At 29.6% G+C, this 27621-nt stretch overlaps 1 protein-coding gene across 2 annotated transcripts in view; it reads right to left on the bottom strand.

Annotated features, from left to right (window-relative positions):
* LOC130444907 (formin-like protein) overlaps window positions 1-27621 on the bottom strand; it is an 88581-nt gene that overhangs the window by 17406 nt on the left and 43554 nt on the right. For both annotated transcript variants that reach the window (XM_056780280.1, XM_056780274.1), the window contains 7 exons: window positions 12216-12425; window positions 11098-11257; window positions 5393-5426; window positions 3807-3954; window positions 3192-3477; window positions 2913-3136; window positions 2663-2857 (listed from right to left, as the gene is read on the bottom strand). In XM_056780280.1, the coding sequence (XP_056636258.1) occupies window positions 2663-2857; window positions 2913-3136; window positions 3192-3477; window positions 3807-3954; window positions 5393-5426; window positions 11098-11257; window positions 12216-12401 (1233 nt within the window). In that variant the 5' untranslated portion in view covers window positions 12402-12425. The remainder of the gene's footprint in view (window positions 1-2662; window positions 2858-2912; window positions 3137-3191; window positions 3478-3806; window positions 3955-5392; window positions 5427-11097; window positions 11258-12215; window positions 12426-27621) is intronic.

Raw genomic sequence — 27621 nt, 5'->3', positions numbered from 1 at the left:
ATTTTGGTCACTGTTTTCGAAGTTGAAACAATTACAGGTCGACCTGGGCGTTGGTCATCTTCAGTGCTCTCTGGGCACTCACTAAAACGCTTACACCACTCAAAAACACGCGAACCAGATAGAGAATTGTTCCCAGAGGCCTCTTCCAACAATTTATACCACTCAATCGGAGTTTTTTTTTTCATTTTAACGAGAAATTTGATTTTGATACATTGCTCCACGAGAAAAAAACACGTTTCCATCAAACTGCCACTGCACAAATACTATAATAGTGACGGAAACGTGTTTTTTTGGGATGTGCATAGACAAGATATCCGTCTAGGGCCTTCTCTAGGTACACAGTCTCATTATTTAATAGCTAGACCTCGTACAGTATATTTTGTTCCTACCAAAATATGCATTTTTATTATAGAAAATTTTCCGCGATCATCGATCTAAGGAAATTCTAAGGGAAAACAATTATTTATTCATAACACTTTTCTAAAAAAGTGATTAGTATATTTAGGAATCGTTGATGTTAATAACAACTTTTATTGTATAAGGTGGTCCAACTATAATGCACGATGTTAACTGTGAGTCGCACCTTAACGTCAAGTTTTTTGCCCAACTTAATTTGACATTTCTTTGTTTCAGTGTTTGACAAATTCAATCATGGAGAGATTCAAAATTTAGCAGCGCGTTAAGATTGTTGAAGCCTTTTACGAAAATGGGCGTTCAAATCAAAATGCACTTCGTGATTTTTTTAGTCAGCATAATCGACCAAATGTGTCCAAAATCGGGAGAATTAGTGCACAAATTTCAGCTGTAGGAAATGTGAAAACACCTGTGCAAGTTCGCCCCGTTCGTTCTGCGGAAAACATTGCTGTTGTTCGCGATAGTGTGGCAGAAGAGCCGTCAGCCTCGACTCGTCGTCGTGCCCAACAATTAAACATCTCACGAACATCACTGGTGCGAATTTTGATGAAAGATTTGAATTTACACGCTTACAAGGTTCAATTGACTCAAGAGCTGAAGCCTGCTGACCATTTCAAGCGTCGTCAATACTTTCACCGCAGTGGATTCGTTAACAAGCAGAATTGCCGCATTTGGGCAAATGAAAATCCACGAGTGATTGTTGAAAAGTCGATGCATCGACAAAGAGTGACTATTTGGTGCGGTGCGGTCATCGGGCCATACTTCTTCGAAAATGAGGTCGGCCAAGCAGTTACCGCAAATGGTATTCGCTATCGCGAGACGATAACGGACTTCTTGTGGCCAGAAACTGAGGATATGGACCTGAACGATATGTGGTTCCAACAGCCAACGAAACAATGGCTCTTTTGCGCGAGAAATTCAATGGTCGTGTTATCTCACGTCGTGGCGATGTTAATTGGCCGCCCCGATCATGCGATTTGACACCATTGGACTTCTTTCTTTGGAGATATTTGCAAGAAAAAATGTACGTCAGAAGCCAAGAACAATTCAAGATCTAAAGGATGAGATAATTCGGCACATTAACGACATTGAACCTCAATTATGTCTTAGAGTTATTAAAAATATGGATCATCGGATAGAGGTATGCCACCGAAGCCGTGGCGGGCATTTGGTCGATATTTTGTTTCACACATAATTTTCATAGATTATCCTATCATTATAAAAAATAATAAGATAATTCTATGAAAAATTTTTGTTTTATTTACAATTAACATCGTGCATTTTGGTTGGTTCACTCTTTATACAAATAAATTCGGGTTCAAAACGTCGTAGAACGTTGTCCGATGCCTAATTGCCATTTTTTCCTGTAGCTGCATTTCAGATTTCGGACACTCATCGATTTGCCTAGTCCATGCATTCATGATAATCCTCCCTTTCTGTTCTCCCGTGGGATTCACTTAATTATTTATTTTTTTGGTAATCTCTCCTTCCCCATTCTCCGCCTTTCCTCAATATATTCTTTAATTGTTTCTCGAAGGTTCATTTGTACTTTGATTGTGTCGTTTCTAACCTCGACGTTCTATTTGCTCTTCTACAACTACAACATCCTCAATTTTCATTGTTTTCCTATGTCATTAATCCATTTAGTAATTTTATTATTGTTTTTTTCAATTGCTACTTATTCTGCATTTCATTTCACTATCATCTGTCCCATTTTTGTCAAAAATATCTCTTAGATATTTATAATTCTCGAATCTCGTTATAATTTCGTTGTTTTCTGTACTGCGTCTTTTCTACGTTCATCCGCAGTCCCAATTTTCCGTATTCTTCCTTGCCATGTATTCTGAGTCATCTCTGATCATCTGGATCCCACGATACGATATCTCTCTCAAGTTTGGTAATCAGGAGATAACTTTATCACTCTCATTACCCTTTTTCGGGTTTAAATTTTTGGATTTACACTTTTTGGGAGGTTCAGACATGGTATTTTCGACTAAAGCACGACGACCACGACGAACTTCTGCATTTTGTGATAAAACTCAATCAAAATAAAAGAAATCTTCGTAACCTAGATTGAATGTCTTTGGTATTCGGATCCAAATTGGAGAGAGAAAACGTTCCACTTATTTGGAATCTGATTATTCATCACTTTTTGTACAAGATGTGGTATTCAAATTTTTCATCAACACTTTAGGTAGTAGTAGAAAGAGAACTGATCCAGAAAGATTAAATTTTTAATATTCCTTACCTCTGAATTGTCTTTTCTCATTCGTCTTTCCAAGTTATCTGTTGAATCTCTGTGTCCTAATTTAGGAGACGAATGAGCCGACGGAGGTGCTTGTTGACAGAATAGACCTTCCATTTCCGACCAGTCCATATCTGCCAAAGGCGAATGTTGATGGGAATAAGCCACTTCTGTCCAAATATTATTTTTTCCTACTACCTGTAAGCGTTGAAACGAAATTTTGACATTCATTTCAGTTGAAGATAAAACTTACTTTGTTGTTTGGTATTTTATTCCAATTTATCGTTTTCATTTTGGTTTTTGGAGCTGGTATTTCTTGTTGTGGTAATTTTTCTATCACAGTATCGGTTTCAATTTGTGAAGCGGCAGGAATTTTGGTTTTGTGTTGAGGAGGTGGCGGTATCGGAGCTGGAGGAGGTATGCAAGGAGGTGAAGGTATTATTGGCGGTGGAGGGGGAGGTGGTGCTTGCGATGACCCTGAAAATAATTGAATTGAAATCAAAAATGATTATTTCGATGAACCGTTTCATACCTATCGTAGGTGGTGGCTGAGGTGGCGTCGGACTAAGTGGTGTATTCAACGATTGTTTTCTACCGGGACTATCTATTCGATGCTGACAGTGACAAAATAATTTCGATTGAGTACTAGGAGTTCTTAACAGTCTAGTGGAGTCTTCACGACTCTCCAAAAGCGTGGCTCGATGAACCAGACGTTCAGCCGTGTCCCAAATAATATCGCTGATTGGTTCTTTGGGATCGATCCGTAACAAATGCTGGAGTATACTAAGGAAAGGAATTTCTTGAGGCGTTTCGGCCACCTGAAATAACATGAAAATAGTTGGAGACTCGTACCAGAATGGTAAATTTACTATAGAAAAAAATTTGGCATAATTGCGAGATGATGTGGTGACATTACAGCAGTGGAAGAACTAAGAGGATGCAAAAAAACAATCACAGTTGCTGAAGGTTGGATCAACGGAAATATAAATAACAAAAAGACCTGCAACATCGATTTTTTTATGGAAAAACCACCAAGACGTCAAATTTTCTGATTTTTGTGTTACATATTTTCTCCTATTATGTATCTACCTTATCAAATTTTTGAAAATAGTAATCTTGAAAGTAGAAAATCATTATAGAGCATTACCTGTTTGAGTATTGCATAAAAAACATCTAAGGGTGAATTGAGATCAACTCCAAGAGGACCTTGGAGATTTTGAGCATCATCGCTCTCTCGTTGTTCGTCGAAAACGTCCAATTGAACGGCCAATTCCGGTTCGGCCTCGGCGCATTTTCTTGAATGTAAAAAATAATAAGGAGTAGCTATGGTGAAATTTAATTTTGACAGATATATAGGATGTCCCACGACGAGTTAAAACTATCTGTATATATAGCAAAATACTCATAATAGAATTATGAAAATTTCTAAGTTTGGGTTTTCGGATACGATCTTTTTAACTAAAATATTTTCAAACATGGCCAATTTCCGGTTCTACCGGAAGTCGACTATAACTTTGTTATTTTAAATAGAACACCCTGTATATTAATACATTTTTGAAATCTACGTTAAATTTTAATATACTTTTGTCTGAAAAGTTTTTTCGAAAAATGCATACTTTTTGAGTTATTAATTTTTTTATAAAAAATTTGACCCTTGTAAATTATTTTTTTTAGGAGAATACCCTTAACGATATGGAAATAGTTTCTATTCGGTTGCTTCAAGCAAGGTCAGACGTATTTAAATCTATGTTGAGAAATTGTTTATTTTATACAGGGCGTGTATAAAAAGTATTCAAAGTTCAACAAACAAAATTTAGACCACACCTACGTATGTGGATAACGATAAGGTTTAGGTATAGGAAAGTATACATGAATTTGCCTTATCTTTTACCCCTGAATGCATTAAAATAGAAAAAACCGGGTGGTCCTATTTAAAAAAATAAAGAAATTTGATATTTAAGAAGTTGAACTTTGAACACTTTTTATACACACCCTGTATAAAATAGAGAATTTTTCAAAATAGATTTAAATACGTCTGACCTTGCTTGAAGCAACCGAATAGAAACCATTTTCGTATCTTTAAGGGTATTCTCCTAAAAAAATAATTTACAAGTGTCTGCAATGTTCAAATTTTTTACAAAAAAATTAATAACTCGAAAAGTATCCAATTTTCGAAAAAAGTTCTTAGACAAAAGTATATTAAAATTTTACGTAGATTTCAAAAATGTATTAATATACAGGGTGTTCCTTTTAAAATAACAAAGTTACAGTCGATTACCGGTAGAAATTTTCATGATTTTACTGTAAGTATACACAAATTTCAACTCGTCGCGGGACAACCTGTATAGTATGGATTATACGAAATATAATAGGTCAAGTTTCACAATTGAATGTTTACTATGCCATTACTTCAGCCGATTTGCGATTTTATGTTCTCACAATCACAGTTATGTGAACGTTCAAAGTCATTTTCATTGACAATTTATCGTTAAGTAAATGTTTGTCTAAGGCGTTTTGAAGTAAGACATCCAACTATTTAAATTTAAAAATCATAGAATGCCGTAATTCGGAATAAATCCAATAGATCATAATTAGCAAATTGAAATCAGAACTTACTATTTAATAGTAATTAAAAATGCAATGTTCAAGGAAAACTGTCCAAATATTGACTAAACAATGAAAACACAGACACGTAAAGTGCAATTTGAAATGTTTCCTGGTTGGTTTACATACCTGAGATTATTCAGCACCGGAAGTAGATGACATCCTGTGGAAAGAAAAGCCATGAATATCAAAAATAATAAATTGTAATTTGCGCGGAAGGAAATGCAATTGAAAATATAATTTATTCAATAATTTTCAACGTAATAAACGATCACAATAATTATTCTATGCATTTTGATAGCTATTTCGTGGATTTTTTCTTATTTTGAGTTCTGTTAAAATAACGAAACATTTGCATTGAAATTCGTATGAATATTTTCAGACAATCTCTTAAATGGCGATCATTTAATTAAACATCCATCAAAGCAGGATTATAGATTCTTGACCATATTGTATTTTTTTTTCCAGGATGTGACGTGGATAAATTATAAAAAATCGACTTATTACGAATTCTAGTAATGTATGTTACTTCACCAATCTCCTAAAAATGAACCTGGCTATTAGCATAGAATGTACCAAGCCAACATTAAATATTTGCATTAATTTTAATGCGCATTCATTTCAATAACTATTTCATTGAATAATAAGCGATAAAAGTATAATTTTAAAAATGTAAATTTTGCCTGTCGGTTTGGTTGATGCAACCCCATTGAATTATTTCGAAAAATAGCTTGACGATAGATTTGAATTTGAAATATCCCGCCAAAACCAGAAAGGAAACTGTTGTTTTCATGTATGTTTAGTACTGCTAATGTACCAAGAGATGGCGATAAAAAGGGAATTCGAGTTGTTTATTTAAAGGAGGTGGTTCAGGGTTGAATCCATCGATAAGTTTCGACGTGGGCTGACAATAAATGCCCTTTTAGTACGTATTCAGTGGTGCAATGAAAATATGAAATAATTTACAAATGGGATACAATAATTTGACGAATACAATACTCAGTAAACTTTGACAATCGTTGTCTTTGATTTTATGTATTAGAAATTTTGCCTTTTTCGTATCGCCGCTGCTGAATCTTATATATAAAAATCTTGACGATATATTTGAATTTGAAATATCTCGCCAAAAGCAGAAAGGAAACTGTTGTTTTCATGTATGTTTAGTATCGCTAATGAAACAAGAGATGGCGATAAAAAGGGAATTCGAGTTGGTTATTTAAAGGAGGTGGTTCAGGGTTGAATCCATCGATAAGTTTCGACGTGTGCTGACAATAAATGCCCTTTTAGTACGTATTCAGTGGTGCAATGAAAAGATGAAATAATTTACAAATGGGATACAATAATTTGACGAATACAATACTCAGTAAACTTTGACAATCGTTGTCTTTGATTTTATGTATTAGAAATTTTGCCTTTTTCGTATCGCCGCTGCTGAATCTTATATATAAAAATCTTGACGATATATTTGAATTTGAAATATCTCGCCAAAAGCAGAAAGGAAACTGTTGTTTTCATGTATGTTTAGTACCGCTAATGAAACAAGAGATGGCGATAAAAAGGGAGTTCGAGTTGGTTATTTAAAGGAGGTGGTTCAGGGTTGAATCCATCGATAAGTTTCGACGTGTGCTGACAATAAATGCCCTTTTAGTACGTATTCAGTGGTGCAATGAAAAGATGAAATAATTTACAAATGGGATACAATAATTTGACGAATACAATACTCAGTAAACTTTGACAATCGTTGTCTTTGATTTTATGTCTTAGAAATTTTGCCTTTTTCGTATCGCCGCTGCTGAATCTTATATATAAAAATCTTGACGATATATTTGAAAAGCAGAAAGGAAACTGTTGTATTCATGTATGTTTAGTACTGCTAATGTACAAAGAGATGGCGTTGAAACGAGAACTCGAGTTGGATACTTAAAGGAGGTGGTTCTGGGTTGAATCCATCGCTTTGTTTCGATATGGGCTGAGTAAAATTGCACTTTTAGTACGTATTCAGTGGTGAAATGAAAAGATGAGATAATTTACAAAAGGAATACAATAATTTGATGAATACAAAACTCAGTAGACTTTGATTTTCGTTGCCTTTGATATCAAGCTTTAGAAATTTTTCCTCTTTCGCATTGCCGCTGTTGAAACTTATATATAAAAATCGGTTTGTTTGACGCAACCCCATTGAATTATTTCGAAAAATAACTTGACGATAGATTTATATTTGAAATATCCCGCCAAAAGCAGAAAGGAAACTGTAGTTCCTATGTACGTTTAATACTGCTAAAGAACCAAGAGATGGCGTTGAAACGGGAACTCGAGTTGGATACTTAAAGGAGGTGGTTCTGGGTTGAATCCATCGCTTTGTTTCGATATGGGCTGAGTAAAATTGCACTTTTAGTACGTATTCAGTGGTGAAATGAAAAGATGAGATAATTTACAAAAGGAATACAATAATTTGACGAATACAAAACTCAGTAGACTTTGATTTTCGTTGCCTTTGATATCAAGCCATAGAAATTTTTCCTCTTTCGCATTGCCGCTGTTGAAACTTATATATAAAAATCGGTTTGTTTGATGCAACCCCATTGAATTATTTCGAAAAATAACTTGACGATAGATTTATATTTGAAATATCCCGCCAAAAGCAGAAAGGAAACGGTGGTTCCTATGTACGTTTAATACTGCTAAAGAGTCAAGAGATGGCGTTGAAACGGGAACTCGAGTTGGTTATTTAAAGGAGGTGGTTCTGGGTTGAATCCATCGCTTTGTTTCGATATGGGCTGAGTAAAATTGCACTTTTAGTACGTATTCAGTGGTGAAATGAAAAGATGAGATAATTTACAAAAGGAATACAATAATTTGATGAATACAAAACTCAGTAGACTTTGATTTTCGTTGCCTTTGATATCAAGCCATAGAAATTTTTCCTCTTTCGCATTGCCGCTGTTGAAACTTATATATAAAAATCGGTTTGTTTGAGGCAACCCCATTGAATTATTTCGAAAAATAACTTGACGATAGATTTATATTTGAAATATCCCGCCAAAAGCAGAAAGGAAACGGTGGTTCCTATGTACGTTTAATACTGCTAAAGAGTCAAGAGATGGCGTTGAAACGAGAACTCGAGTTGGATACTTAAAGGAGGTGGTTCTGGGTTGAATCCATCGATAAGTTTCGACGTGGGCTGACAATAAATGCCCTTTTAGTACGTATTCAGTGGTGCAATGAAAAGATGAAATAATTTACAAATGGAATACAATAATTTGATGAATACAAAACTCAGTAGACTTTGATTTTCGTTGCCTTTGATATCAAGCCATAGAAATTTTTCCTCTTTCGCATTGCCGCTGTTGAAACTTATATATAAAAATCGGTTTGTTTGAGGCAACCCCATTGAATTATTTCGAAAAATAACTTGACGATAGATTTATATTTGAAATATCCCGCCAAAAGCAGAAAGGAAACTGTAGTTCCTATGTACGTTTAATACTGCTAAAGAACCAAGAGATGGCGTTGAAACGAGAACTCGAGTTGGATACTTAAAGGAGGTGGTTCTGGGTTGAATCCATCGATAAGTTTCGACGTGGGCTGACAATAAATGCCCTTTTAGTACATATTCAGTGGTGCAATGAAAAGATGAAATAATTTACAAATGGAATACAATAATTTGATGAATACAAAACTCAGTAGACTTTGATTTTCGTTGCCTTTGATATCAAGCCATAGAAATTTTTCCTCTTTCGCATTGCCGCTGTTGAAACTTATATATAAAAATCGGTTTGTTTGATGCAACCCCATTGAATTATTTCGAAAAATAACTTGACGATAGATTTATATTTGAAATATCCCGCCAAAAGCAGAAAGGAAACTGTAGTTCCTATGTACGTTTAATACTGCTAAAGAACCAAGAGATGGCGTTGAAACGGGAACTCGAGTTGGATACTTAAAGGAGGTGGTTCTGGGTTGAATCCATCGATTTGTATCGATATGGGCTGAGTATAATTGAAAAAATGAAATAATTTACAAATAGGATACAATAATTTGACGAATACAAAACTCAGTAGACTTTGACTTTCGTTGTCTTTGATATTATTAGAAACTTTTTATTCGAATTGTGTTATTTTTGAAGGTTTATCTTTTTATAATTAAAAATGGAAACTAATGTCTTGAAAAAACTAAAAAATGTTTTTAGTTTAAGCGTTCAATTAATATGTAAATGAAATTTTTTGAAAATTATAATTATAAGGACTTTCTGTTTAAGTTAAGTTTCAGACCTTTTAAATAGCGCTTACCATTTTACAATACGAGTAATATTTTTTCAAGAGTAAATAATTTTGAATTGTAAAATTTATTTTGAAACCAAACCGAATCCATCCATAATTTATAAATGTGTCGTACGCCTATGGTAAATTTAACTAAACAAGTAAATGACATACATTATGACACGGCTTTGGCTAAATGAACTTTTCCTTTTTATTGATTACTTTCGTTTGTATGTCAAGTTAAAATCGTTTTCAAGAAGCAAAAACGTTCGCTCATTATATTATGCAATTGAAATCGAGATTCCGATAACATATTTGGTAAGAGAAGATGCTCTCTCGTTTTATTAATTTATAGTCGAATTATTACATCATACAAATTTCACAAGGTCAAACACCTTTTTTCGATTTTTCAAGTTCTACAATTTATCGATCCTCTTTATTTGTATCGAGTCGAATAAACTAACTAACTGAGTGCCTCCTTATTCCTTTGTGATATATAAATTTAAAAATTTGAAGAATTATATCCATCATTAGTTTTCACCTTCTAAAATTATTCAGAATCTTTTAGGGTGTTTTCGAGAATGGAATGTCAACGTTTCATTTTTTTTAAATGCAACACACTATACAGGATGTTCCAACGAAAAGTTTGCACCTAGCTTTTCTCTTTTTTTATGTAATTAAATTAAAAGGGGAGAAAATTAAATTGAAGGGGACACATTTTAAACATATTCGATCTACGTCTTTAACTCCCTATCGGGGGGAAATAGGGGTCGACTGATATATTATTTGAAAGGGCACAAAATTGTCTTTCTAATGATACTCTTTTTGTTGAATTTTATTAACACAGTTAATGCGAAAACGGTTTTAAAGATATTAATGAAGCCGATAATTTCGGTATTGACGAAAAATACAAATAAGTTTTAATAATTACGAGTGAAAACGACTGTTAGTACATTCCGATGTTTGTTATTTTCAACATACTTTGTAAAAAAACGTAAACTAATTCCATACAATAATACAGATTTTGTTCAAATTCATTTCTAACATTTCGTAAACATATCAGGTGTTATGTTTCTGCACTCTGCTGGAATCCGTTGGCGAAGATCTCCTATGGACTCGGGCTTCGTGGTATATTTTTTAAGTGTCCCCAAAGAAAAAAGTCTAAGAGCGATAAATCCGGTGACCTGGCAGGCCATTCAATTGGCCCCCTCCTTCCAATCCACCATCCAGGAAACCGGTCATCTAAGAACTGTCTTACAGGAGCCATATAGTGCTCTGTTTTGCTGAAAATGAAGTCGATCAGCAGTATTATTTTGGTCATCATCAATTATTTGTGTTATTAAAGGATCCATTGTATCTTCAAGCATGTTTAGGTAGACTTCACCAGTTCCAGGAATAAAAAGTAGTCCAATGATATGAATCTAACGAAATTGATGACGCGCGAAAAACTTTTTTGCCACAAGTATTCGAAAAAATCAATGGAACCAATCGAATCATTCTCCACGAGGACAATGCGAGTTCTCACACACAATTTAATGGAAACCTTTCTTGATATATTATTAAGTGTTAACTTACCTATGAATTCATTTCGCAGCCTTGTCCTATCGTTGAGTCTGGGTGTTGAAATAATCAAACAGTTGATAAATGCCACCAGGGCAGTTTGATAGTCCACAGCAGTTGCACGGTCTAATTCGTCGACTATCACGCTCAGTCTATATCTCTCGCCTTTCAATTTCTAGAAATATATAAACAAAAAAATTTGGATGAACGAATTAAGTTTTGAAGCAAGTTCCAATTATAATTTGTGTGGATATTTTGATATGAAAAGATGTCCTAGGAATTTTTGGTACCGCTCACACCAGCTCCAATTTTGGTTACTAATATCTTTTTCTATTGAAACTTGGAGTGATTAATTGAATTTCCGACGATTTTTGTACTCAGATGACCTCTATTCATACCATATTTCTTGAGACGGCCACCATACAAACACTTCTGGATTTGATCATGTAATGGATTGCTCTCTATGCAACATCTACAATTTTGGGAACACCATTTGTGGTAAAAATATTTCCATCAGAAAAAATGATGGATTTATGAACATTTTTGTGAAATTATTCATCTCCTCTACAGACAAACTGAACTACATTCGCCTTGTATTCTTCTAAATGAAATGTGAATCCATCTACTACGAAACTTTAACTGCTGGCGCTCATATCGGAGCAAGTACACGTAGAGTGTGAGTGCAAGTGACATGTGGTCTTTGATGAAACTTTTTTATTCTTGCGCCCGTAGTTCTTGGGATATTTTATGAGGACCACGGACTCTGAGATGCTTATTCACCAAGGCGAATGCTAAGTCATGAAAAATAACTGTTGCCATTCGTCGTGTACAGTCTCAAGTAGATTATTTTTCAATAGTTAACAGAATAATCAGCATTGTACCTAATCAAAAATTTTGGTCGCTTAAGACTGATATAGATGAGAGAGAAAGAGGAATTCGTTGGGTATATTTGAGTGGGATCAGTTCATTGGAATTGGTTGGTAGGGGTTGTGGTGATAGATTAGTTATTTCCTTGCTTCAGGCTGAAAAAAGAACGACCAAATTTGGCTCTAGTCTAAAAACCAAACGGTTTAGAGAAGTATTTTTCGTAGAAAACCTGCAACACCAACAGATAACGATGAATTCGACCTTACCTTAAATTGATCTAGGGTGTCAAGTGATCTAGCCCGGCCCTCTTCGTTGTGAACGCATAGAGCAGACAGAAGTTCAAATACTTGCTTTTTAACTGTTACATTTTGAGTATCCAACGCGGCTGCTAATTTTCTAATATAATCCGGATTCTCGACGATGAAGTCTAATCCTATCCTGGATGAATCCATGTCGAGATCCTCTTCCGTTATTACCTGAAACAATGAAATTTACTTACAAAAATATGTTTAAAACCAATTTTTTCCATTTATTCGTTCACTATTTGATGACTGCCAAACAAATACTAAACAACGCAGCGTCTTCAAACTGTATAGATTGGACCAAAAACTTTGATTACGTTTGCTGTGTTATCATAATGTACATTTATCTAACGATATCAAAAACTTTTTATAATCGAAATAAAGATGTATGTCCATGTCCTACAAAAAGTAAACTTGAAAAAGTTAGTCATATTTACCATTTATAACTAATATGGTCAAACTACTGTCCAAAAATGGTTTTAATAACCTCAATTCAAGACAATTTAATAAGACTATGAGAATAGATAAAGTATTATTTAACAATTCAGTATTCACTTAGATTTATACTGATGCATTACAAATCAAATATAATTTTCTTTCAAAAAAAAAACATCTATACCTTCGGTGACCAAATTATTAGCGCCAAAAGTATTTATAAAACAAGTGTAATATTTTTTTTATTTTGCCCCTATTTCCTATTTTAAATCAAAAATTAGTTTGCACATTATACAAAGAAAATTGTGGTAACTATAATTGGATGTTAAAACTGATAAAAAATATGATGAACAAATGAAAGTATTAAATTTTTGAGTGTTGATTCGTCAAATAAAAAATAATTTCAAAGTTTTCCTTGAAACTACAAGAAAAATAGTGAAGAACGAGATGGAAAATTAAATTGAACACCTCCAACCACCACCGTTCGAAGGTAGAGGAAGTTGAGGGCCTTTTGTAAAACTTAGCGGTAGTTATGATTATTGCTTGAATTTATAAACTGTAAGATCAAAGGCAAATATGAAGTTATTGATGGAATAATTGTTCTAAATGATTGAATGGTTTGAATAAATACTGTTTTTAACAAGTTTTTCAAAAAACTACTTTTAATTTCCAAACAGACTATAGTTTTTTTCAGATTTAAAATGATGTGTGAATGAGGTTTCTTAAAAAAACTGCTTCTATTTCAAAAACAGACTACAGTTTTTCAAGTTAAAAATGATGTGTGAATGAGGATTTTTAAAAAAACTGCTTCTATTTCAAAAACAGACTACAGTTTTTCAAGTTTTTCAGGTTAAAAATGATGTGTAAATGAGGTTTTTTAAAAAAACTGCTTCTTGTTAAAAAAACTACAGTTTTTCAATTTTTTCAGGTTAAAAATGATGCGTGAATGAAGTTTTTTTAAAAAAACTGCTATTATTTCAAAAATAAACTACAGTTTTTCAAGTTTTTCAGGTTAAAAATGATGTGTGAATGAAGTTTTTTAAAAAAGCTGTTTCTAGTTCAAAAACAGACTATAGTTTTTCAAGTTTTTCAGGTTAAAAATGATGTGTGAATGAGGATTTTTAAAAAAACTGCTTCTATTTCAAAAACAGACTACAGTTTTTCAAGTTTTTCAGGTTAAAAATGATGTGTGAATGAGGTTTTTTAAAAAAACTGCTCCTATTTCAAAAACAGACTACAGTTTTTCAAGTTTTTCAGGTTAAAAATGATGTGTGAATGAGGTTTTTTAAAAAAACTGCTTCTTGTTAAAAAAACTACAGTTTTTCAATTTTTTCAGGTTAAAAATGATGCGTGAATGAAGTTTTTTTAAAAAAACTGCTATTATTTCAAAAATAAACTACAGTTTTTCAAGTTTTTCAGGTTAAAAATGATGTGTGAATGAAGTTTTTTGAAAAAGCTGTTTCTAGTTCAAAAACAGACTATAGTTTTTCAAGTTTTTCAGGTTAAAAATGATGTGTGAATGAGGATTTTTAAAAAAACTGCTTCTTGTTAAAAAAACTACAGTTTTTCAATTTTTTCAGGTTAAAAATGATGCGTGAATGAAGTTTTTTTAAAAAAACTGCTATTATTTCAAAAATAAACTACAGTTTTTCAAGTTTTTCAGGTTAAAAATGATGTGTGAATGAAGTTTTTTAAAAAAGCTGTTTCTAGTTCAAAAACAGACTATAGTTTTTCAAGTTTTTCAGGTTAAAAATGATGTGTGAATGAGGTTTTTTAAAAAAACTGCTTCTTGTTAAAAAAACTACAGTTTTTCAATTTTTTCAGGTTAAAAATGATGCGTGAATGAAGTTTTTTTAAAAAAACTGCTATTATTTCAAAAATAAACTACAGTTTTTCAAGTTTTTCAGGTTAAAAATGATGTGTGAATGAAGTTTTTTAAAAAAGCTGTTTCTAGTTCAAAAACAGACTATAGTTTTTCAAGTTTTTCAGGTTAAAAATGATGTGTGAATGAGGTTTTTTAAAAAAACTGCTTCTTGTTAAAAAAACTACAGTTTTTCAATTTTTTCAGGTTAAAAATGATGCGTGAATGAAGTTTTTTTAAAAAAACTGCTATTATTTCAAAAATAAACTACAGTTTTTCAAGTTTTTCAGGTTAAAAATGATGTGTGAATGAAGTTTTTTAAAAAAGCTGTTTCTAGTTCAAAAACAGACTATAGTTTTTCAAGTTTTTCAGGTTAAAAATGATGTGTGAATGAGGTTTTTTAAAAAAACTGCTTCTTGTTAAAAAAACTACAGTTTTTCAATTTTTTCAGGTTAAAAATGATGCGTGAATGAAGTTTTTTTAAAAAAACTGCTATTATTTCAAAAATAAACTACAGTTTTTCAAGTTTTTCAGGTTAAAAATGATGTGTGAATGAAGTTTTTTGAAAAAGCTGTTTCTAGTTCAAAAACAGACTATAGTTTTTCAAGTTTTTCAGGTTAAAAATGATGTGTGAATGAGGATTTTTAAAAAAACTGCTTCTTGTTAAAAAAACTACAGTTTTTCAATTTTTTCAGGTTAAAAATGATGCGTGAATGAAGTTTTTTTAAAAAAACTGCTATTATTTCAAAAATAAACTACAGTTTTTCAAGTTTTTCAGGTTAAAAATGATGTGTGAATGAAGTTTTTTAAAAAAGCTGTTTCTAGTTCAAAAACAGACTATAGTTTTTCAAGTTTTTCAGGTTAAAAATGATGTGTGAATGAGGTTTTTTAAAAAAACTGCTTCTTGTTAAAAAAACTACAGTTTTTCAATTTTTTCAGGTTAAAAATGATGCGTGAATGAAGTTTTTTTAAAAAAACTGCTATTATTTCAAAAATAAACTACAGTTTTTCAAGTTTTTCAGGTTAAAAATGATGTGTGAATGAAGTTTTTTAAAAAAGCTGTTTCTAGTTCAAAAACAGACTATAGTTTTTCAAGTTTTTCAGGTTAAAAATGATGTGTGAATGAGGTTTTTTAAAAAAACTGCTTCTTGTTAAAAAAACTACAGTTTTTCAATTTTTTCAGGTTAAAAATGATGCGTGAATGAAGTTTTTTTAAAAAAACTGCTATTATTTCAAAAATAAACTACAGTTTTTCAAGTTTTTCAGGTTAAAAATGATGTGTGAATGAAGTTTTTTAAAAAAGCTGTTTCTAGTTCAAAAACAGACTATAGTTTTTCAAGTTTTTCAGGTTAAAAATGATGTGTGAATGAGGATTTTTAAAAAAACTGCTTCTATTTCAAAAACAGACTACAGTTTTTCAAGTTTTTCAGGTTAAAAATGATGTGTGAATGAGGTTTTTTAAAAAAACTGCTCCTATTTCAAAAACAGACTACAGTTTTTCAAGTTTTTCAGGTTAAAAATGATGTGTGAATGAGGTTTTTTAAAAAAACTGCTTCTTGTTAAAAAAACTACAGTTTTTCAATTTTTTCAGGTTAAAAATGATGCGTGAATGAAGTTTTTTTAAAAAAACTGCTATTATTTCAAAAATAAACTACAGTTTTTCAAGTTTTTCAGGTTAAAAATGATGTGTGAATGAAGTTTTTTGAAAAAGCTGTTTCTAGTTCAAAAACAGACTATAGTTTTTCAAGTTTTTCAGGTTAAAAATGATGTGTAAATGAGGTTTTTTAAAAAAACTGCTTCTTGTTAAAAAAACTACAGTTTTTCAATTTTTTCAGGTTAAAAATGATGCGTGAATGAAGTTTTTTTAAAAAAACTGCTATTATTTCAAAAATAAACTACAGTTTTTCAAGTTTTTCAGGTTAAAAATGATGTGTGAATGAAGTTTTTTAAAAAAGCTGTTTCTAGTTCAAAAACAGACTATAGTTTTTCAAGTTTTTCAGGTTAAAAATGATGTGTGAATGAGGATTTTTAAAAAAACTGCTTCTATTTCAAAAACAGACTACAGTTTTTCAAGTTTTTCAGGTTAAAAATGATGTGTGAATGAGGTTTTTTAAAAAAACTGCTCCTATTTCAAAAACAGACTACAGTTTTTCAAGTTTTTCAGGTTAAAAATGATGTGTGAATGAGGTTTTTTAAAAAAACTGCTTCTTGTTAAAAAAACTACAGTTTTTCAATTTTTTCAGGTTAAAAATGATGCGTGAATGAAGTTTTTTTAAAAAAACTGCTATTATTTCAAAAATAAACTACAGTTTTTCAAGTTTTTCAGGTTAAAAATGATGTGTGAATGAAGTTTTTTGAAAAAGCTGTTTCTAGTTCAAAAACAGACTATAGTTTTTCAAGTTTTTCAGGTTAAAAATGATGTGTGAATGAGGATTTTTAAAAAAACTGCTTCTATTTCAAAAACAGACTACAGTTTTTCAAGTTTTTCAGGTTAAAAATGATGTGTGAATGAGGTTTTTTAAAAAAACTGCTCCTATTTCAAAAACAGACTATAGTTTTTCAAGTTTTTTCAGGTTAAAAATGATGTGTGGATGAGGGTTTCTTAAAAGAACTGCTTCTATTTCAAAAACAGACTATAGTTTTTCAAGTTTTTCAGGTTAAAAATGATGCGTGAATGAAGTTTTTTTAAAAAAACTGCTATTATTTCAAAAATAAACTACAGTTTTTCAAGTTTTTCAGGTTAAAAATGATGTGTGAATGAGGTTTTTTAAAAAAACTGCTCCTATTTCAAAAACAGACTACAGTTTTTCAAGTTTTTCAGGTTAAAAATGATGTGTGAATGAGGTTTTTTAAAAAAACTGCTTCTTGTTAAGAAAAACTACAGTTTTTCAATTTTTTCAGGTTAAAAATGATGCGTGAATGAAGTTTTTTTAAAAAAACTGCTATTATTTCAAAAATAAACTACAGTTTTTCAAGTTTTTCAGGTTAAAAATGATGTGTGAATGAAGTTTTTTAAAAAAGCTGTTTCTAGTTCAAAAACAGACTATAGTTTTTCAAGTTTTTCAGATTAAAAATGATGTGTGAATGAGGATTTTTAAAAAAACTGCTTCTATTTCAAAAACAGACTACAGTTTTTCAAGTTTTTCAGGTTAAAAATGATGTGTGAATGAGGTTTTTTAAAAAAACTGCTATTTCAAAAACAGACTATAGTTTTTCAAGTTTTTCAGGTTAAAAATGATGTGTGAATGAGGTTTTTTAAAAAAACTGCTTCTTGTTAAAAAAAACTACAGTTTTTCAATTTTTTCAGGTTAAAAATGATGCGTGAATGAAGTTTTTTAAAAAAGCTGTTTCTAGTTCAAAAACAGACTATAGTTTTTCAAGTTTTTCAGGTTAAAAATGATGTGTGAATGAAGTTTTTTAAAAAAGCTGTTTCTAGTTCAAAAACAGACTATAGTTTTTCAAGTTTTTCAGGTTAAAAATGATGTGTGAATGAAGTTTTTTAAAAAAGCTGTTTCTAGTTCAAAAACAGACTATAGTTTTTCAAGTTTTTCAGGTTAAAAATGATGTGTGAATGAGGATTTTTAAAAAAACTGCTTCTATTTCAAAAACAGACTACAGTTTTTCAAGTTTTTCAGGTTAAAAATGATGTGTGAATGAGGTTTTTTAAAAAAACTGCTCCTATTTCAAAAACAGACTACAGTTTTTCAAGTTTTTCAGGTTAAAAATGATGTGTGAATGAGGTTTTTTAAAAAAACTGCTTCTTGTTAAAAAAACTACAGTTTTTCAATTTTTTCAGGTTAAAAATGATGCGTGAATGAAGTTTTTTTAAAAAAACTGCTATTATTTCAAAAATAAACTACAGTTTTTCAAGTTTTTCAGGTTAAAAATGATGTGTGAATGAAGTTTTTTGAAAAAGCTGTTTCTAGTTCAAAAACAGACTATAGTTTTTCAAGTTTTTCAGGTTAAAAATGATGTGTGAATGAGGATTTTTAAAAAAACTGCTTCTATTTCAAAAACAGACTACAGTTTTTCAAGTTTTTCAGGTTAAAAATGATGTGTGAATGAGGTTTTTTAAAAAAACTGCTCCTATTTCAAAAACAGACTATAGTTTTTCAAGTTTTTTCAGGTTAAAAATGATGTGTGGATGAGGGTTTCTTAAAAGAACTGCTTCTATTTCAAAAACAGACTATAGTTTTTCAAGTTTTTCAGGTTAAAAATGATGCGTGAATGAAGTTTTTTTAAAAAAACTGCTATTATTTCAAAAATAAACTACAGTTTTTCAAGTTTTTCAGGTTAAAAATGATGTGTGAATGAGGTTTTTTAAAAAAACTGCTTCTTGTTAAGAAAAACTACAGTTTTTCAATTTTTTCAGGTTAAAAATGATGCGTGAATGAAGTTTTTTTAAAAAAACTGCTATTATTTCAAAAATAAACTACAGTTTTTCAAGTTTTTCAGGTTAAAAATGATGTGTGAATGAAGTTTTTTAAAAAAGCTGTTTCTAGTTCAAAAACAGACTATAGTTTTTCAAGTTTTTCAGATTAAAAATGATGTGTGAATGAGGATTTTTAAAAAAACTGCTTCTATTTCAAAAACAGACTACAGTTTTTCAAGTTTTTCAGGTTAAAAATGATGTGTGAATGAGGTTTTTTAAAAAAACTGCTATTTCAAAAACAGACTATAGTTTTTCAAGTTTTTCAGGTTAAAAATGATGTGTGAATGAGGTTTTTTAAAAAAACTGCTTCTTGTTAAAAAAAACTACAGTTTTTCAATTTTTTCAGGTTAAAAATGATGCGTGAATGAAGTTTTTTTAAAAAAACTGCTATTATTTCAAAAATAAACTACAGTTTTTCAAGTTTTTCAGGTTAAAAATGATGTGTGAATGAGGTTTTTTAAAAAAACTGCTTCTTGTTAAGAAAAACTACAGTTTTTCAATTTTTTCAGGTTAAAAATGATGCGTGAATGAAGTTTTTCAAGTTTTTCAGGTTAAAAATGATGTGTGAATGAAGTTTTTTAAAAAAGCTGTTTCTAGTTCAAAAACAGACTACAGTTTTTCAAGTTTTTCAGGTTAAAAATGATGTGTGAATGAGGATTTTTAAAAAAACTGCTTCTATTTCAAAAACAGACTACAGTTTTTCAAGTTTTTCAGGTTAAAAATGATGTGTGAATGAGGTTTTTTAAAAAAACTGCTCCTATTTCAAAAACAGACTATAGTTTTTCAAGTTTTTTCAGGTTAAAAATGATGTGTGGATGAGGGTTTCTTAAAAGAACTGCTTCTATTTCAAAAACAGACTACAGTTTTTCAAGTTTTTCAGGTTAAAAATGATGTGTGAATGAGGTTTTTTAAAAAAACTGCTCCTATTTCAAAAACAGACTACAGTTTTTCAAGTTTTTCAGGTTAAAAATGATGTGTGAATGAGGTTTTTTAAAAAAACTGCTTCTTGTTAAGAAAAACTACAGTTTTTCAATTTTTTCAGGTTAAAAATGATGCGTGAATGAAGTTTTTTTAAAAAAACTGCTATTATTTCAAAAATAAACTACAGTTTTTCAAGTTTTTCAGGTTAAAAATGATGTGTGAATGAAGTTTTTTAAAAAAGCTGTTTCTAGTTCAAAAACAGACTACAGTTTTTCAAGTTTTTCAGGTTAAAAATGATGTGTGAATGAGGATTTTTAAAAAAACTGCTTCTATTTCAAAAACAGACTACAGTTTTTCAAGTTTTTCAGGTTAAAAATGATGTGTGAATGAGGTTTTTTAAAAAAACTGCTCCTATTTCAAAAACAGACTATAGTTTTTCAAGTTTTTTCAGGTTAAAAATGATGTGTGGATGAGGGTTTCTTAAAAGAACTGCTTCTATTTCAAAAACAGACTACAGTTTTTCAAGTTTTTCAGGTTAAAAATGATGTGTGAATGAGGTTTTTTAAAAAAACTGCTCCTATTTCAAAAACAGACTACAGTTTTTCAAGTTTTTCAGGTTAAAAATGATGTGTGAATGAGGTTTTTTAAAAAAACTGCTTCTTGTTAAGAAAAACTACAGTTTTTCAATTTTTTCAGGTTAAAAATGATGCGTGAATGAAGTTTTTTTAAAAAAACTGCTATTATTTCAAAAATAAACTACAGTTTTTCAAGTTTTTCAGGTTAAAAATGATGCGTGAATGAAGTTTTTTTAAAAAAACTGCTATTATTTCAAAAATAAACTACAGTTTTTCAAGTTTTTCAGGTTAAAAATGATGCGTGAATGAAGTTTTTTAAAAAAGCTGTTTCTAGTTCAAAAACAGACTATAGTTTTTCAAGTTTTTCAGATTAAAAATGATGTGTGAATGAGGATTTTTAAAAAAACTGCTTCTATTTCAAAAACAGACTACAGTTTTTCAAGTTTTTCAGGTTAAAAATGATGTGTGAATGAGGTTTTTTAAAAAAACTGCTTCTATTTCAAAAACAGACTATAGTTTTTCAAGTTTTTCAGGTTAAAAATGATGTGTGAATGAGGTTTTTTAAAAAAACTGCTTCTTGTTAAAAAAAACTACAGTTTTTCAATTTTTTCAGGTTAAAAATGATGCGTGAATGAAGTTTTTTTAAAAAAACTGCTATTATTTCAAAAATAAACTACAGTTTTTCAAGTTTTTCAGGTTAAAAATGATGTGTGAATGAGGTTTTTTAAAAAAACTGCTCCTATTTCAAAAACAGACTATAGTTTTTCAAGTTTTTCAGGTTAAAAATGATGTGTGAATGAGGATTTTTAAAAAAACTGCTTCTATTTCAAAAACAGACTACAGTTTTTCAAGTTTTTCAGGTTAAAAATGATGTGTGAATGAGGTTTTTTAAAAAAACTGCTCCTATTTCAAAAACAGACTATAGTTTTTCAAGTTTTTTCAGGTTAAAAATGATGTGTGGATGAGGGTTTCTTAAAAGAACTGCTTCTATTTCAAAAAAAGACTATAGTTTTTCAAGTTTTTCAGGTTAAAAATGATGTGTGAATGAAGTCTTTTAAAAAAACTGCTTCTAGTTAAAAAAAACTACAGTTTTTCAATTTTTTCAGGTTAAAAATGATGTGTGAATGAAGTTTTTTAAAAAAGCAGTTTCTAGTTCAAAAACAGACTATAGTTTTTCAAGTTTTTCAGGTTAAAAATGATGTGTGAATGAGGTTTTTTAAAAAAACTGCTCCTATTTCAAAAACAGACTATAGTTTTTCAAGTTTTTTCAGGTTAAAAATGATGTGTGGATGAGGGTTTCTTAAAAGAACTGCTTCTATTTCAAAAACAGACTATAGTTTTTCAAGTTTTTCAGGTTAAAAATGATGTGTGAATGAGGTTTTTTAAAAAAACTGCTTCTTGTTAAAAAAAACTACAGTTTTTCAATTTTTTCAGGTTAAAAATGATGCGTGAATGAAGTTTTTTTAAAAAAACTGCTATTATTTCAAAAATAAACTACAGTTTTTCAAGTTTTTCAGGTTAAAAATGATGTGTGAATGAAGTTTTTTAAAAAAGCTGTTTCTAGTTCAAAAACAGACTATAGTTTTTCAAGTTTTTCAGGTTAAAAATGATGTGTGAATGAGGATTTTTAAAAAAACTGCTTCTATTTCAAAAACAGACTACAGTTTTTCAAGTTTCTCAGGTTAAAAATGATGTGTGAATGAGGTTTTTTAAAAAAACTGCTCCTATTTCAAAAACAGACTATAGTTTTTCAAGTTTTTTCAGGTTAAAAATGATGTGTGGATGAGGGTTTCTTAAAAGAACTGCTTCTATTTCAAAAAAAGACTATAGTTTTTCAAGTTTTTCAGGTTAAAAATGATGTGTGAATGAAGTTTTTTAAAAAAACTGCTTCTAGTTAAAAAAAACTACAGTTTTTCAATTTTTTCAGGTTAAAAATGATGTGTGGATGAGGGTTTCTTAAAAGAACTGCTTCTATTTCAAAAACAGACTATAGTTTTTCAATTTTTTCAGGTTAAAAATGATGTGTGAATGAAGTTTTTTAAAAAAACTGCTTCTAGTTAAAAAAAACTACAGTTTTTCAAGTTTTTCAGGTTAAAAATGATGTGTGGATGAGGGTTTCTTAAAAGAACTGCTTCTATTTCAAAAACAGACTATAGTTTTTCAATTTTTTCAGGTTAAAAATGATGTGTGAATGAAGTTTTTTAAAAAAGCTGTTTCTAGTTCAAAAACAGACTATAGTTTTTCAAGTTTTTCAGGTTAAAAATGATGCGTGAATGAAGTTTTTTTAAAAAAACTGCTATTATTTCAAAAATAAACTACAGTTTTTCAAGTTTTTCAGGTTAAAAATGATGTGTGAATGAGGTTTTTTAAAAAAACTGCTCCTATTTCAAAAATAAACTACAGTTTTTCAAGTTTTTCAGGTTAAAAATGATGTGTGGATGAGGGTTTCTTAAAAGAACTGCTTCTATTTCAAAAAAAGACTATAGTTTTTCAAGTTTTTCAGGTTAAAAATGATGTGTGAATGAAGTTTTTTAAAAAAACTGCTTCTAGTTAAAAAAAACTACAGTTTTTCAATTTTTTCAGGTTAAAAATGATGTGTGAATGAAGTTTTTTAAAAAAGCTGTTTCTAGTTCAAAAACAGACTATAGTTTTTCAAGTTTTTCAGGTTAAAAATGATGCGTGAATGAAGTTTTTTTAAAAAAACTGCTATTATTTCAAAAATAAACTACAGTTTTTCAAGTTTTTCAGGTTAAAAATGATGTGTGAATGAGGTTTTTTAAAAAAACTGCTCCTATTTCAAAAATAAACTACAGTTTTTCAAGTTTTTCAGGTTAAAAATGATGTGTGGATGAGGGTTTCTTAAAAGAACTGCTTCTATTTCAAAAAAAGACTATAGTTTTTCAAGTTTTTCAGGTTAAAAATGATGTGTGAATGAAGTTTTTTAAAAAAACTGCTTCTAGTTAAAAAAAACTACAGTTTTTCAATTTTTTCAGGTTAAAAATGATGTGTGAATGAAGTTTTTTAAAAAAGCTGTTTCTAGTTCAAAAACAGACTATAGTTTTTCAAGTTTTTCAGGTTAAAAATGATGCGTGAATGAAGTTTTTTTAAAAAAACTGCTATTATTTCAAAAATAAACTACAGTTTTTCAAGTTTTTCAGGTTAAAAATGATGTGTGGATGAGGGTTTCTTAAAAGAACTGCTTCTATTTCAAAAACAGACTATAGTTTTTCAAGTTTTTCAGGTTAAAAATGATGTGTGAATGAGGATTTTTAAAAAAACTGCTTGTATTCCAAAAATAGACTATAGTTTTTCAAGTTTTTCAGGTTAAAAATGATGTGTGAATGAGGTTTTTTAAAAAAACTGCTTGTATTCCAAAAATAGACTATAGTTTTTCAAGTTTTTCAGGTTAAAAATGATGTGTGAATGAGGTTTTTTAAAAAAACTGCTTCTAGTTAAAAAAACTACAGTTTTTCAATTTTTTCAGGTTAAAAATGATGTGTGAATGAAATTTTTTAAAAAAGCAGTTTCTAGTTCAAAAACAGACTATAGTTTTTCAAGTTTTTCAGGTTAAAAATGATGTGTGAATGAGGTTTTTTAAAAAAACTGCTCCTATTTCAAAAACAGACTATAGTTTTTCAAGTTTTTTCAGGTTAAAAATGATGTGTGGATGAGGGTTTCTTAAAAGAACTGCTTCTATTTCAAAAACAGACTATAGTTTTTCAAGTTTTTCAGGTTAAAAATGATGTGTGAATGAGGTTTTTTAAAAAAACTGCTCCTATTTCAAAAACAGACTACAGTTTTTCAAGTTTTTCAGGTTAAAAATGATGTGTGAATGAGGTTTTTTAAAAAAACTGCTTCTTGTTAAAAAAAACTACAGTTTTTCAATTTTTTCAGGTTAAAAATGATGCGTGAATGAAGTTTTTTTAAAAAAACTGCTATTATTTCAAAAATAAACTACAGTTTTTCAAGTTTTTCAGGTTAAAAATGATGTGTGAATGAAGTTTTTTAAAAAAGCTGTTTCTATTTCAAAAACAGACTATAGTTTTTCAAGTTTTTCAGGTTAAAAATGATGTGTGAATGAGGATTTTTAAAAAAACTTCTTCTATTTCAAAAACAGAATATAGTTTTTCAAGTTTTTCAGGTTAAAAATGATGTGTGGATGAGGGTTTCTTAAAAGAACTGCTTCTATTTCAAAAACAGACTATAGTTTTTCAATTTTTTCAGGTTAAAAATGATGTGTGAATGAAGTTTTTTAAAAAAGCTGTTTCTAGTTCAAAAACAGACTATAGTTTTTCAAGTTTTTCAGGTTAAAAATGATGTGTGAATGAGGTTTTTTAAAAAAACTGCTTCTAGTTAAAAAAAACTACAGTTTTTCAATTTTTTCAGGTTAAAAATGATGTGTGAATGAAGTTTTTTAAAAAAGCTGTTTCTAGTTCAAAAACAGACTATAGTTTTTCAAGTTTTTCAGGTTAAAAATGATGTGTGAATGAGGATTTTTAAAAAAACTGCTTCTAGTTAAAAAAAACTACAGTTTTTCAATTTTTTCAGGTTAAAAATGATGTGTGAATGAAGTTTTTTAAAAAAGCTGTTTCTAGTTCAAAAACAGACTATAGTTTTTCAAGTTTTTCAGGTTAAAAATGATGTGTGAATGAGGTTTTTTAAAAAAACTGCTTGTATTCCAAAAATAGACTATAGTTTTTCAAGTTTTTCAGGTTAAAAATGATGTGTGAATGAGGTTTTTTAAAAAAACTGCTCCTATTTCAAAAACAGACTATAGTTTTTCAAGTTTTTCAGGTTAAAAATGATGTGTGGATGAGGGTTTCTTAAAAGAACTGCTTCTATTTCAAAAACAGACTATAGTTTTTCAAGTTTTTCAGGTTAAAAATGATGCGTGAATGAAGTTTTTTTAAAAAAACTGCTATTATTTCAAAAATAAACTACAGTTTTTCAAGTTTTTCAGGTTAAAAATGATGTGTGAATGAGGTTTTTTAAAAAAACTGCTCCTATTTCAAAAACAGACTATAGTTTTTCAAGTTTTTCAGGTTAAAAATGATGTGTGAATGAGGATTTTTAAAAAAACTGCTTGTATTCCAAAAATAGACTACAGTTTTTCAATTTTTTCAGGTTAAAAATGATGTGTGAATGAAGTTTTTTAAAAAAGCTGTTTCTAGTTCAAAAACAGACTATAGTTTTTCAAGTTTTTCAGGTTAAAAATGATGTGTGAATGAGGTTTTTTAAAAAAACTGCTTGTATTCCAAAAATAGACTATAGTTTTTCAAGTTTTTCAGGTTAAAAATGATGTGTGAATGAGGTTTTTTAAAAAAACTGCTTCTAGTTAAAAAAAACTACAGTTTTTCAATTTTTTCAGGTTAAAAATGATGTGTGAATGAAGTTTTTTAAAAAAGCAGTTTCTAGTTCAAAAACAGACTATAGTTTTTCAAGTTTTTCAGGTTAAAAATGATGTGTGAATGAGGTTTTTTAAAAAAACTGCTTGTATTCCAAAAATAGACTATAGTTTTTCAAGTTTTTCAGGTTAAAAATGATGTGTGAATGAGGTTTTTTAAAAAAACTGCTTCTAGTTAAAAAAAACTACAGTTTTTCAATTTTTTCAGGTTAAAAATGATGTGTGAATGAAGTTTTTTAAAAAAGCAGTTTCTAGTTCAAAAACAGACTATAGTTTTTCAAGTTTTTCAGGTTAAAAATGATGTGTGAATGAGGTTTTTTAAAAAAACTGCTTGTATTCCAAAAATAGACTATAGTTTTTCAAGTTTTTCAGGTTAAAAATGATGTGTGAATGAGGTTTTTTAAAAAAACTGCTTCTAGTTAAAAAAAACTACAGTTTTTCAATTTTTTCAGGTTAAAAATGATGTGTGAATGAAGTTTTTTAAAAAAGCTGTTTCTGGTTCAAAAACAGACTATAGTTTTTCAAGTTTTTCAGGTTAAAAATGGTGTGTGAATGAGGTTTTTTAAAAAAACTGCTTGTATTCCAAAAATAGACTATAGTTTTTCAAGTTTTTCAGGTTAAAAATGATGTGTGAATGAAGTTTTTTAAAAAAGCTGTTTCTAGTTCAAAAACAGACTATAGTTTTTCAAGTTTTTCAGGTTAAAAATGATGTGTGAATGAGGTTTTTTAAAAAAACTGCTTCTAGTTAAAAAAAACTACAGTTTTTCAATTTTTTCAGGTTAAAAATGATGTGTGAATGAAGTTTTTTAAAAAAGCAGTTTCTAGTTCAAAAACAGACTATAGTTTTTCAAGTTTTTCAGGTTAAAAATGATGTGTGAATGAGGTTTTTTAAAAAAACTGCTTGTATTCCAAAAATAGACTATAGTTTTTCAAGTTTTTCAGGTTAAAAATGATGTGTGAATGTGGTTTTTTAAAAAAACTGCTTCTAGTTAAAAAAACTACAGTTTTTCAATTTTTTCAGGTTAAAAATGATGCGTGAATGAAGTTTTTTTAAAAAAACTGCTATTATTTCAAAAATAAACTACAGTTTTTCAAGTTTTTCAGGTTAAAATTGATGTGTGAATGAGGTTTTTTAAAAAAACTGCTTCTTGTTAAAAAAAACTACAGTTTTTCAATTTTTTCAAGTTAAAAATGATGCGTGAATGAAGTTTTTTTAAAAAAACTGCTATTATTTCAAAAATAAACTACAGTTTTTCAAGTTTTTCAGGTTAAAAATGATGTGTGAATGAAGTTTTTTAAAAAAGCTGTTTCTAGTTCAAAAACAGACTATAGTTTTTCAAGTTTTTCAGGTTAAAAATGATGTGTGAATGAGGATTTTTAAAAAAACTGCTCCTATTTCAAAAACAGACTATAGTTTTTCAAGTTTTTCAGGTTAAAAATGATGTGTGAATGAGGTTTTTTAAAAAAACTGCTCCTATTTCAAAAATAAACTACAGTTTTTCAAGTTTTTCAGGTTAAAAATGATGTGTGGATGAGGGTTTCTTAAAAGAACTGCTTCTATTTCAAAAACAGACTATAGTTTTTCAAGTTTTTCAGGTTAAAAATGATGTGTGAATGAGGTTTTTTAAAAAAACTGCTCCTATTTCAAAAATAAACTACAGTTTTTCAAGTTTTTCAGGTTAAAAATGATGTGTGGATGAGGGTTTCTTAAAAGAACTGCTTCTATTTCAAAAACAGACTAT

Source organism: Diorhabda sublineata, chromosome 1 (genome assembly GCF_026230105.1).
Source record: "Diorhabda sublineata isolate icDioSubl1.1 chromosome 1, icDioSubl1.1, whole genome shotgun sequence".
Classification (NCBI taxonomy): Eukaryota; Metazoa; Arthropoda; class Insecta; order Coleoptera; family Chrysomelidae; genus Diorhabda; species Diorhabda sublineata.
The sequence above is the reverse complement of the archived record's forward strand: the minus strand, read 5'-3'. Positions and strand labels throughout refer to the sequence as shown.